Here is a 12,481-nt window from a genome sequence, read left to right on the forward strand (position 1 = left end):
TGTATTTGATCGCCTCTATAATGATCTTGAGGCCTATTTGCGCAGAGATGGAAGATCTAAACCACGTCAAGTAGAGTTACGACCTCCCAATCGTCTTGGTATTGTTCCATCGTTTTTTCTACGTCGTGAGCAGGAGGAAAAGGTACGACGTGCATTAGAGGAGAATGATAACAATGGCAGTGCCGCATATCATCCACTTTCACGTGTAAAAGGTTTGTATGTTTACGGAGGTGTTGGATGTGGGAAAACAATGTTGATGGATCTACTATATAATCACGCACCCGTAGGTATTAAAAAACACCGTGTACATTTTCATCACTTTATGTTAGATGTACAACGAACATCTCATGATATACAGTATTCCTCAAAGAATAAAAATAGTCCGAATGGTGAAATACAAAAAAGACGTACACCTGATGCATCTATTGATCTTTTTGATGAAGTTGCACAACGACTTATTAGTGATGTTGAATTATTATGTTTTGATGAGGTTGCAGTTTCAGATGTAGCTCATGCAATGATTATGCGTCGTTTATTTAATGCCTTTTATAAGATTGGTCTTGTTGTGGTATTCACAGCTAATCGACCACCAGAAGATTTATACCTTGGTGGACTTAATCGTGAGAGTTTTCTCCCTTTTATCGAATTGGTAAAACGGCAGTGTGTGGTATATGATATGCGTAGTAAAACCGATCATCGTCTTAGTGGAAATGACGCCCAGACGTATCTTTCTCCCATTAACGCAGAAAATGATAAAAGGTTTAACGATCTCTTCTTACAGGTTTGTAAAGCCATGCCAACAAGGGAGCGGGTATTACGTGTATTTGGCCGTGATGTACATATACCAAATGCTTGTGGTGCCGTTTGTCGTTTTCATTTCAAAGATATCTGCGCTGGTGCCATGTCTAGTGCCGATTATGAAGTTATTGCCAAAACCTTTCATACCGTATTTATTGAAGGCGTCCCACGATTCCCGTATGAAAACAGTGATATTAAAAATCGTTTTCTACTTCTCATCGATGCCCTTTATGAGTTTCGTTGTAAGGTAGTAGTTTATGCAGAGGTGGAACCGTTATTATTGCAGGAGAGTAGAGAGGAATATGAGGCAGCGCATAAGGCGTTAGATGCGGGAGTGGCAGCGGCGTTAAAGACGGCGAAATTAGCGGAGTTTGAACGGGAAACGGGAAAACGATTGATGGATCACACAGATGCCTCATTTCAAATGGAACGGTGTATTTCACGTCTTATTGAGATGCGATCGCGGGAGTATCTTCAGAGTCCACACCGCTATGAGGAAGTCACACTAAGTACAAAGTGAGTGAGGAACACGAAGGAAAAAAAAAAGAATTAAGAAATAAATCAATCAATGAAAGGAGTGGTTTTCTGTGAAACATGTACTTGTTTATAATTATATTTCATTATATTTATATATTTATATGTCTTTATGAGAGGAAACAGGCTTTTTTTTTTGAAAGTGATTTGGAAGGAGGGAAGGATTCGAATTCTACTTTCTTTTATTTTTCTGCTTGCATGTTTTTTTTTTTATTTCTCCTATAGTGACTTCTCACTGTGTCTCTGTATGTTTGTTGTTGTTGTTCTTATGTTTTTTATCTGCTCTGTGTGTTTATTTGTGTGTATTTTGTGTGTTTTTTTTTTTTCTCTTCCTTCTCGATATATCACATTTCTTCTCTTTTACTCCTTTTTCTTTTCTTTTCTTTTTTGTTGTTTATCACATTATGAAAGAGAAAAACATAAACACATACTTCATAAATAGCAAAAACAAAAAAAAATACATACAAGGGAAAAGGAAGGAAAGAGAGAAAAAGAAATATATATAGATAAATTACACATATCTATTGCAAAAAAAAGAAAAGGAAAAAAAAAAAAAATAATAATAATAATAATAATAATAATAATAATAACAGCTATTTAAGGAACCAATAACGAGAGAGTCAAAAATCACAGACGTGAATCCATCCCATATTTCTATTTCCTCTTTCGGCCTCATGTCTCATTATCATCAATATCACTATCAATATCATTATCAATATTATTATTACTATTGTCGTTATTTCCTTCTTCTTATTCTCCTTCTCTTCACCGCACATGACGTTATTGCCGATCCTACAAACAAAGATCCCCAATCAAAACAAGAAAAACAACAATATCAGGATCTTCCCAATGGTTTAATTCGGGGTCCTCTCTTGCATGAACACTCTCTTTCAACTCCCATCGTATCAGACTGGTGGGAAGAAGGCGTTCCACACTTTATGATTGGTGGATCTGCTGTAGCAAATGAGAAGTTTATTCGACTCACGACAAATAATTTAGGCGATCATGGATTTGCGTTTAATACCGCCCCATGTGATCATCCATCGTGGGAGGTGCGATTGCGATTTTCAATTCGCCCACCACTTCCCATTGTACGTGAACAAGAAAAAGAAAAGAAAGCTGGTCATAATAATAATAATAATAATAATAATAATAATAAAGAGAAATATCAAGGTGGAGAGGGAATGGCCTTGTGGTATTTGGAGCATCCACTCGGCGATGATCATCAACATGTGCCAAAATACACCAAACCGATTGATCCCGATGCGGCGGAGGCGGAAGATATTCGACGTGATCCATCCCGAGTGGCGGATCTCCTTTTAAATCAAGAAGAAGAAGAAGATAATGATGATAATGAAGAAAATAATAATAATAATAATAATAATAATAATAATAATAATAATAATAATAATAATAATAATAATGGAAATATATCGGGAATTGCTGTGAATGAAAGCCGACGAGAGCAACGTCGCGTCGCACGTTTATTACGCCAGCAGGAACGTGAAGAAATGTACCGGCGTGTATTTAACCGTGGAACGTCTATTGATGATAGTCAATTCGAACCAAGAATGTTTGGTTTAAAGTACTCGGACTTTAGAGGATTTGGTGTTTTATTAGACTCTGTAGGGCATCGTGAAGAAGATAATAATAATCATAATCATAAAGGAAAAGAACATAAACCACATGATCCACAAATTATGGTATTACTCAATCTACCAACATCTAAAGCAGGAGAATCAGAAATATCAAATGTAAATAATTTTGATTCAAGGCGGGAGGACTTTCGATCATTGCCGGTGCGATTACAATGCCGTTATGACTTTAGACAATTCCCTACCGAACGTGCGGTACAAATGGGTATGCAAATAACAGAGAATCCACTACATGGAGAAAACAAAGAGGCACGAAAAGAATCAAAACAAGAAACAGAAAAAGAAAAGGATTTGCGATGGAAAAGGAATAAGAATAAAAACTCAGTGGCTGGGCAGGAGGAATTATTACGTAAAACACCAGAAGATCCCGTAGAACTTGTCGTGCGTTACCACAAACGTCGATTGACAGTTATTATCACACGTGAGAATATCAGTCGTCGGCGTGTGGTACGGGTAGAAGATAATACCAATCCTGCAGAAAAAGATGAAAACAAATTAAATAAGTTAAATCCTCAACATGGACATAAATCTTCTATAATGTATCGTTTGGAAAAAACTTATGTAGATACGTTATGTGGGGAATTAGATAATGTCGATCTCCCGTTAAATTATCACTTTGGTATTTCCGCCAGTACGGGTGATGTACGAGGAAAGAAATCTATTTCCACTAATAATGGTATAAATAACAATAGTGCAATGCCAACAAGAGAAACGGTATTAAAACTTGTAAAGAAGTCTTATGCCCCAGTGAATTCAGATACACATGTGGATGTGCATGATGTTATATCGTTTGAACTGCGGGAATTAGGGAAAGATGCGAAAGAAATGGGATATTCAAAGAGTATTCCTATTGAACACTTTGATTATGAGTCGGATAGACGAGAGCGGGAACACTTTTCACGTCAACTTCCTGTTGAACCTGAGGATTAAAAATAAAAAATAAGAAAATAAGAAGAGAAAATAAAGGAAATATATAAAGTGGAAGGGGCGCTGTTGTTTGGAGGATATTGGGATTCGTATATTTCTCTGATGGATTATAGTATTTATTCTTATTGTAGGTTCTATTGGATTTTCTTATCTCATATATATATATATATATATATATATGGATTGAGTTTGATATATCTGAATAAGAATAATAAGAATGATAATATAAAGGATTCTCTTTACTTTACTTTCATGATGGATTATGCCGGTCTGTGTGTGAAGAGCTGTTTTTTTTTTTTTTCTTTCTCTTTCTCTTTCTCTCTTTCTCTCTCTTTTCCGATGATTTTAACGTGCAATAAGGGACCAAACGTAAAGAAATAGAAAAGCAATCAAATTCTTTTTTTATTTTTATTTTATGTGTATATGAATTGAAAATGATAAATGTTTCTTTCTTTTTTTCTTTAATCCATTCACGTCTATATATTTTAGAAAAAAAAACATGCAAAAATGCATCCGGTGACACTTGTTTTATTTTTCTCTATGTGTATCGTATTGTCGATGGTACAATTGGTTATTCATTTATTTAGTCATTTGTATTATGTTCAAAATATTACAGCTCTCACCCTTTTTGCTCAGAACTGTGTTGGTGCGAATAAGAATGAATAGCAGAGACACAGAGAGGGATATATATATATATATAAACTGTTCCTCACTCTGTTATACCTCTTGTTTCTTCTTATTATTGATGATAATGTTCCTTTTCTTCTTTCTTTTTTGTTTTTTTTTTTCTTTTTGATGGATTCTCTCCCTTAATATGAACTTATATATATTACGGGAGATGCGATGAAAAGTATCTGTTCTATTTCTCTCTCTTTCGCTCTCTCTCTCTCTCTGTGTGTATAGGCATCAATGATGGATGAAAAAAGACTTATCAACGATAGTCAAGTAGCCGCCGTTATGGGTGTATTTAAAGAACGTGTCTATCCCTTTCATTCAAAAGCCGTACAAGAGCTGTTCTCTGCACTAACGCAATTGTTATTACCATTAAAGAATGATGATGATAATAATAGTAATAACGATGGATTGGTGAATCGTACAGCATCTCATATTCCTGGTCCTATGGCTACTACAGCTATGATCACCACTACTAGTAGTAGTAATGATAATAATAATAACGACAATAGTAATATTAGCATGAGTGGAGAAGGAGAAAAAGTAAATAGAGATGGGAATAACTGTATCGATTATAATAAATGACAATGACAATAAGTATAATGATATCAGTGATGATCGTTATGGGTCTTCTGCTGTTCAGACACTTCTTCAACGTCAGGGCCATGCAGTGAGGGTGGGATCATCTCCTACAGTAGTGAAAGCCAATAAGAAGCATAATAAGAGTAAGAAGAAGAGTAAGAGTAAGAATAATAATAATAATAATAATAATAAAGAGGCGATAAACACTTCTCTCACACATGAGCGTCATCGAGCAGAGGCGGCTTTATATCAAACACAGCAGGAACTTCAAACCGTACGTGATGAGTTAAATAGTGGAAGAGAATTATTACGATCGCTTTTAATGAACGGAGAGAAAGACCTCCGTGCCCACACTATACTTCAACAAGAAAAAAAAGAAAAAGAAGAACAATTTATCTCAATACCCTTATTTGCAGTACCGGATGCATCTACATTAAACTCTCCTGTTCCACGACCACCACTGAGGGAATTTGTAATTGATGATAAGAGTAATGTAGTGGGAAACACAGATATAAACACTACGCAGATGCCGTTTATTCCCTATTCTCACTCGAATGAAAGTGAAGGTGTGGAAACTGTTCTTGTTGTGGGGAAAGCACATAATACTTCTTCAATGGGAGAAAAGGAAGAAGAGATTCCGATAACATTAGTGAGAGAGTCCACACCCATTTCACATTGGGATGAAGAAGTATTATCACCAACAAGAAGAGAAAAAAGATCAAGAAGAAAAAGAGTAAATGGAGTGTGGAAATTGTAAATGATGATACTGTTGGTCCATGGGGAGATTGGTGAAGGGAAATGCAGTAAGAAGAAGAAAATAAGGCATCTTTCTTCTTTTTTTTTTTTCTATTTCTTTTATCGAAATCGTTATTCCTTTTATTTATTTTTTAAAAACAGTACAATTGTCTAACGAATGACTTTCGTTTCTATATTTGTTTTTCCCCCTCTTTATCGATCTATCTATCAGTGTATATGTATGTGTTTATGTTTATTGATTTCTTTGTGATGACTACTACTACTACTACTACTACTATTTTATTTCTTCCTTCTACCCTATATATATATATACATAATCCCGTAAATGTTTGTTCTATACATATAAATATGTATATCTATGTGTGTGTTTGTTTTTATTTACTTTTCTTGTTGCTTTTCTAGGAGGTATTTTCCTTTTTTTTTTGCTCTTTCTGCTGTAGAGAGGTCCAGACGCTACAGAAGAAAGAAAGAAAGAAAAGGACTTAAGGAGAAAAAAACAAATAAAAGGTATTAAAAAAAAAAGGGAACGGAGGGAAACAAAGAGAAAAATAAAAGGGTGTGACGTCCCTAAAACTCTCTTCTACCAATCTATTTCACGTTTGATTATCAATATTACTAGAGAAAGTTTGAATAACCACAACCACAAAATCAAGCAAGACCGATAAAGAAAATAGAAGCGAAACGAAAGGAATAAGAAGAGATGTCTGATTTCGATCAAGATGAGGAGTTCACCACAGAACTTCCACTTATTTGGCAATTTGTACATCCCGAATACGTTCGTCCGGCCGGCAGTGGTGAGAATAGCGCCGCAGGTAGTGAAGACAGTGCTGCTGAAGAAGAAGAGGAAGAGGATGAAGTTATTCGTAAGAAGAATGCCCCAAAAATAAGTAAACTCTTACGCTACCTTAATGATATAGAAGATGATGAGGAACTTGAACGCATACTCCAGGAACGTGATCCGGTAACGCAGCAAACGCTCCTACAGTGGGCAACACGTCAACAACACTTTCTCCTTGCGGAGTATTTGGTAAAACGTGCCAAACGTGCGGCTTTTGGTTTTAACATTGAATCTACGGAAATGGTAATTTACACAAAGTGGGAGGAGATGCGACCGGAGTTACCCACACCGGCGGAAATCCAGGCGCGTCAACAGCGACGGGATCAAAAACGTGCGGCTCGTCTTGCAGAGAAACAACAACGACGATTGGAGGCATATGCCTTACGTCATGGTGGTGATGCAAATAATATGTACGATGAGGATGGCCAACCACGTGCGGGAGATGATGATAATAATGATGACGAAGAGGAGGAAAATGAAGAGGATGAGGAAGAAGAAGATGAGGAGAATGAACCACTACCGGAGGAATTGGTGTTTGAGGCACTTTCGGAATATCATGATGAGTGGGGAGATGGCGGTGCGGGTGTTGTAAAACGTGTGGGTGAACTCGGCGTGTACGATGGTGGACGACGCAAATGTGATGGCGCTAAACACGGTGTTGGACATGCGCTTTTCCCTAACGGTGATGCATACACGGGGGAGTATGTGGGAAATATGCGACATGGACTTGGATTATATTGGTGGGCCACGCAAGGTATTATTTACACTGGACAATGGCATAATGGAATACGACATGGAATTGGACGAATTACGTATCCAGATGGATCACACTACCGTGGGTTGTGGGTGCGAGATGAGAAGCATGGAACTGGACGTTATTTATATGCCGATGGGAGCAGTTATGATGGGGCGTGGGCGCATAATATGAAACACGGTTACGGTGTCTATCGCTTCACCGATGGATCTTCCTTTCATGGCAGTTTTGTAGAGAATGCGTTTGTGTCTGGGGAATGGCGATTGGCGTCTGGTACAACGCGTTATATTGGAAACTTTGAAAAAGATGTTCCTGTTGGCGCTGGTGTATTTCTACATCGATTGGGACCCACACAACATGGGGCATTTCAACAAGAGGGATATTACCATAAAGGAGAGTGGCATCCTGGTATCTTGCACGGCACCACACGTGTACCACCACGACTGGAAGTATTTGCCCCACATCAACAGAAACAACAATCAGAAGTATTACAACAACAATCATCACAGAAAAGGAAGAAGGAAAAGGAAAAGAGTCATAAGAATAAGGATACGACGGTGGAGGCACCAAGACGTGTACCTGTGACATTTGCACAAGAGTGTAATGGTGGAACTATGGCAGATCTCGTTAAGGCGGTGAACTTCTCACCGGTGCAGCGATGGATGAAATCTCTTATCTCTGTCTATGATAATCCCACATTAGGTGTGGTTCTACAATCAATGGAAGTGTGTTCTATCAAGTATGATCCAGAGGATGAGAGTTTGGTAACGGAAGTGCGATTACGTCCTGTCTTGCATGATGCGGCAGGGAAACGACTTCGTTTATCTGTAACCGGTGATGAGACAATTATACTAAAGGAACGCACCACACGTTTACTATTAATGGTGGAACAACCTGGTAAAGAGGAGAAGGAACGTACACCGATGGTTATTCTAGAACGATCGGTACAATTAACATCTCCTGGGGAACGTCATATGCAACTCCGTTTGCCTACAATACAAATAACCATGGGGGGTGAAATAACAGGCGCCTTTGCACGTGCCATACAGGCACCTCTGCGTATTACACTTAATTTACATACCACAAAGAAACTACTTCGACCATTACGCAGTAATCCAATGATTGGCGATGCGGAAGAGGATGTTATGATGTATGTACAACAGTGGCACTCAGAGGCTTTTGCAACGCTTAAAGAGAAGCTTGAAGTGGCATCCGCCATTCCACCAAAAACAACAAAAACTACTTCATCTTCACAAGATCCAAAGCAAGTACAGCAACAACAACAACAACAACAATCTGAAGAAGAAGGGGGAGATAATTCTGCCAATCCGCTAACAGAGGGTTGTAGTTATGTCGCAGTCCCACTGCACGAGGTGATGCATTTATCTACAGATGCTATTACCGTTATTGCCACAACTGCACTATTGCGACGTAAACAACTCAGTCAAATGCCAATCGCAACAGTGGGACAACAACGACCACCAACGCCATTACCGCCAAAGCCGGAGCCGCGGCCGGAACTGCAGCCACTTTATGATGCCCGTGCCGCCATGAAACTCGCAGAAGAAGCCGCCGATGAGGAGGATGGGGAAGGCAATGGAGAAGAGTAAATAGTTTTTTTTTTCTTTTCTTTTCTTTTTTTTGTTTTTCTTTTCTTTCTCTCTGATTGGTTGTGACGAGAAGAGAAGAGAATAAGAAGAACTCAAAGAGAAAAACGAAAGAAAAGGCTAGAGGCAGCACGAGGAAAAGTAAAAGAAAAAGAGGAGAATAACGGAAAGAAGGAACAAAAAACCAATCACGTGGAACTGTGAACAGAATGAAGAGTATGTGTAGTTGTTAGAAAATAGATGGTGGAATAATAAGAGAGAAAAAAAAATATTATGACAGGAAAACGTGGAAGAGACGTTCTTTTCTTTCTGGATTTCATTTACCTTGTCAGTGGTAAGCAATCCCTTTTTTTTTATCTTCTATTTTTTTTCGTATGAAAAAAAAAAGAAATGTACCGGATGTTGCTGCTGATGATGATGACTCGATGTAAAGGAATTTTATTTTCTGTTTTTATTTTTCTCTTTTTTTTGTTTGTGTTTGTGTTTGTGTGTGTGTGTGTATGCTCCATTTCCATAAACCTGTTTCTCTGCATGTATGCGTACACATTCGATTCTGTATGAAATGGCGCAAGAACAAGAAAAAGAGAAAAAACCCAAAAAAAAATTACACGACAAAAAAAGGGAAATGGAAATGGAAAGCACAAACAAAACAAAAAAAATACCCATTACTACTACTACTACTACTACTACTACTACTACTACTACTACTATTATTATTATTATTATTATTAGTAGTAGTAGTAGTAGTAGTAGTAGTAGTAGTAGTAGTAGTAGTAGTAGTAGCAGAAAGAAGAAGGGTAATTAGTGAGAGAAATGTTGATGAACATTATGATCACTGCTTTTTATTTTGATTTTACTGCTTCTTTGGGTTGCTTCTTGTGTCTAGTGATTGACGATCTTTGTTGGAGTAGTTTAACTGTATGTGTCTCATCTCTTTTTGTTTCTCTCCTATTTATTCCTTCCGGTGAATAATTCGTCCTTAGGGAAGAAGCAGTTTGCAAATAAGAGTCATTTTCGTGAGGAAAATACACGACCTTTAGGCTATTAAGGCATTATAAAGAAAGAAAGAAGAAAGAAACAGAGAAAGAACAAAGGCTAGGAACAAGTACATAAATAAAAGATGTTCTTCTCAACCTATGTTTTAACAAAGAAAGGCCCATTGGCTAAAATTTGGCTTGCCGCCCATTGGGATCGTCGACTAACCCGCAATGAAGTACGTGTGGTGGATCTCCGTCAATCTGTGGTGGATATTGTACAACCTGCTGTTCCTATTGCACTACGTACCAGTGGTGAATTACTCGTTGGTGTTGTTCGCATTTACGCCCTAAAAGTAAAACATCTGTTAAAAGATGCTCTGGATGCAACGCTCGTTCTGCGTGTGACAACACTCACAACAAAATCCACCTCTACAGCTAGTGGTGGAAGTATCCGTAATACAAACAGTAAAGAACATGATACAGGTGTTACTGCCTCTTCTTCTTCTGCTGGTGCTAAAGTATTACTGGATGGTGTCTTATTAAGCGGTGGTGGTGATATTGAGGCGGTAACGTTTGATTGGAGTGGTGGTGCTTCTGCGAATGCCGCAGCCGCTGCGGGTGTTGTTGTTGCAACAGGGAAAACAGACGCGGAGGCGTTGGAGGCCCGCTTTGATGCGATTGCCGATCTCCTGCAGGGCGGCAGTGGATTACAGAGAAACAGTATGACACCTATGGATGGGAATATGAATATTAATAATAATAATAATAATAATAATAATAATAATATTAATATTAATATTAATGGGACGGGGGGTGAGAGGGATGCCTCGGGGCTGCTCGCCTCTGCGTGGTATGCGTTGGAGCCGAGTTCGCAGGCTGTGGAAGAACTTCACACCACACAACAAGACTATGATGAGATTGCCAAAATGCGTGCCGATCTTATGGCATTTGGAGATCGTGTAAGTGGCAGTGGCAGCAGCAGTAAAAAGTCGAGTATTCCAAGTATTGAAAAGGCACGTAGTAGTGGTTTAACAGCAGGAACTGCTGCTCTTGGCGATCTCGCAGGTTTTCCGCTTCCAGCAGACGAACTCGATATTGGCGTTCCCCTCCCAGATGATCCAACGATGCTTCCAGACTTTATGATGCCTTCACATGGAAATGAGGACCCGTTAGCTATTCCGAATATAATGAATGATGAACAACAACAACAACAACAACAGAAAAAAACAAAAACACGTCCTACGAATATATTGGATTTGGCTGCCACAACTGTATCTGCGGAAACAGTTCAGCGATGGATGGATGATCGCAGTGATATTATCGATGCCATTCCTCGTCGTGGACCGTATGATACACAAGAGGCCCGCGATCGCACTATTTTAGCGGCGGAATCCAATAAAGGTGATTTATGGGCCGTTGTGAATGCCGCCCCACTGGCGTGGATGCCAAATCCTGCACTACGTACACTTTACACTTCTCTTCTTTTACCCGCTTTAGAGCAGGCAGAGGCATCTATTTTACCACAACTACATCATCAACAGCAACAACGACAACAACAGGAAGATCCATTTCAGCAAATTCCTGCTGGAGGTATGGAAGAGGAAGAAGAGGCGTTTCTCCAACGTGGCAATAAAGACGAAAATGGAGAGTTTGATATGAATAACACGGCTCTTGAGAACCGTAAACGTGGATTGGATGAGATTAACGATTATGATAATGATAATAATAACGGAAATCAGAGTAGCAAAGGTGGACTCTCAGCCGCTGCGATAACGACATTAAAGCGCATCCGTGATGTATTGGGAACAAAAACTTCCCAACCGCCAAGTAAACGTTCGAAAAAAGAAACCGCCCCTCGTGAACGGTGTTTGTTGCAGGAAGTTTGTCGTGGAATGCACCGTCGGGAGGCGGCCCGTACATTTGCGAATGTTTTAGCACTTGCATCAAAGCAACTTGTATTGGCGCAGCAACCGTCCTCAAGTGGAGATGTGGAATTGGGTCTTTTGGCAGCTGCGGATACAGTTCTATTGAAGGTGTAATATATATATATATATACGGGAGGGGGTGGGAAATGTAATGGAAACCCATATTTCTACAGTTTACATTGCTATTGCCCCTAGTGCTTTTTTTCTTGTTTTGTTTTCATTATTATTATTATTATTATTGTGTTTATTATTTCCTGTACTTGTGTCGAGAATGTTGGTTTTTTTTTACTTTGACTATAGATGTTGTGGTGGTTATTTGGTATTGATAGCTGAAGGAATTGGGTGATATATATATGAGGGAATTTTTTGTTTTTTTGGTAAAATAAAGCAAGGAACAGAACGACTCTTGTAATCATCCGTCTTTTTTTTTTTTTTATTATTGTTGTTCTTTGCTCA

The 12,481-nt window shown here is 38.6% G+C and overlaps 5 protein-coding genes across 5 annotated transcripts in view; all 5 read left to right on the forward strand.

Annotated features, from left to right (window-relative positions):
* The window catches only part of LSM04_004069 (ATPase), a gene marked incomplete at both ends in the record, with an annotated part of 1,434 nt that extends 116 nt beyond the window's left edge, over positions 1–1,318 (forward strand). Inside the window, one exon of the mRNA XM_067338938.1 lies at positions 1–1,318. This exon is cut by the window's left edge and continues 116 nt beyond it. Within this exon, the coding sequence (XP_067189299.1) occupies positions 1–1,318 (1,318 nt within the window).
* A 952-nt stretch (positions 1,319–2,270) lies between these two features.
* LSM04_003114 (Legume-like lectin) lies at positions 2,271–3,917 on the forward strand (the record flags this gene model as incomplete). Its single annotated transcript, XM_067338950.1, has 1 exon — positions 2,271–3,917. One exon carries the CDS (start codon positions 2,271–2,273, stop codon positions 3,915–3,917), a length of 1,647 nt encoding a protein of 548 aa, XP_067189291.1.
* Positions 3,918–5,139: 1,222 nt separating this feature from the next.
* LSM04_001631 (uncharacterized protein) lies at positions 5,140–5,960 on the forward strand (the record flags this gene model as incomplete). Its single annotated transcript, XM_067338961.1, has 2 exons — positions 5,140–5,825; positions 5,879–5,960. The coding sequence occupies 2 exons, from the start codon at positions 5,140–5,142 to the stop codon at positions 5,958–5,960; spliced, it is 768 nt and encodes a 255-aa protein (XP_067189274.1).
* Positions 5,961–6,624: 664 nt separating this feature from the next.
* Positions 6,625–9,126, forward strand: LSM04_003625 (MORN motif; the record flags this gene model as incomplete). The annotated part of the gene is made up of 1 exon (XM_067338972.1): positions 6,625–9,126. The coding sequence occupies one exon, from the start codon at positions 6,625–6,627 to the stop codon at positions 9,124–9,126; it is 2,502 nt and encodes an 833-aa protein (XP_067189296.1).
* Positions 9,127–10,243: 1,117 nt separating this feature from the next.
* LSM04_002694 (Rad21/Rec8-like protein) lies at positions 10,244–12,139 on the forward strand (the record flags this gene model as incomplete). The annotated part of the gene is made up of 1 exon (XM_067338985.1): positions 10,244–12,139. One exon carries the CDS (start codon positions 10,244–10,246, stop codon positions 12,137–12,139), a length of 1,896 nt encoding a protein of 631 aa, XP_067189287.1.
* Between the last annotated feature and the right edge of the window lie 342 nt (positions 12,140–12,481).

Source organism: Trypanosoma melophagium, assembly GCF_022059095.1.
Source record: "Trypanosoma melophagium isolate St. Kilda chromosome Unknown ctg31segment0, whole genome shotgun sequence".
In the NCBI taxonomy this organism is placed as follows: domain Eukaryota; phylum Euglenozoa; class Kinetoplastea; order Trypanosomatida; family Trypanosomatidae; genus Trypanosoma; species Trypanosoma melophagium.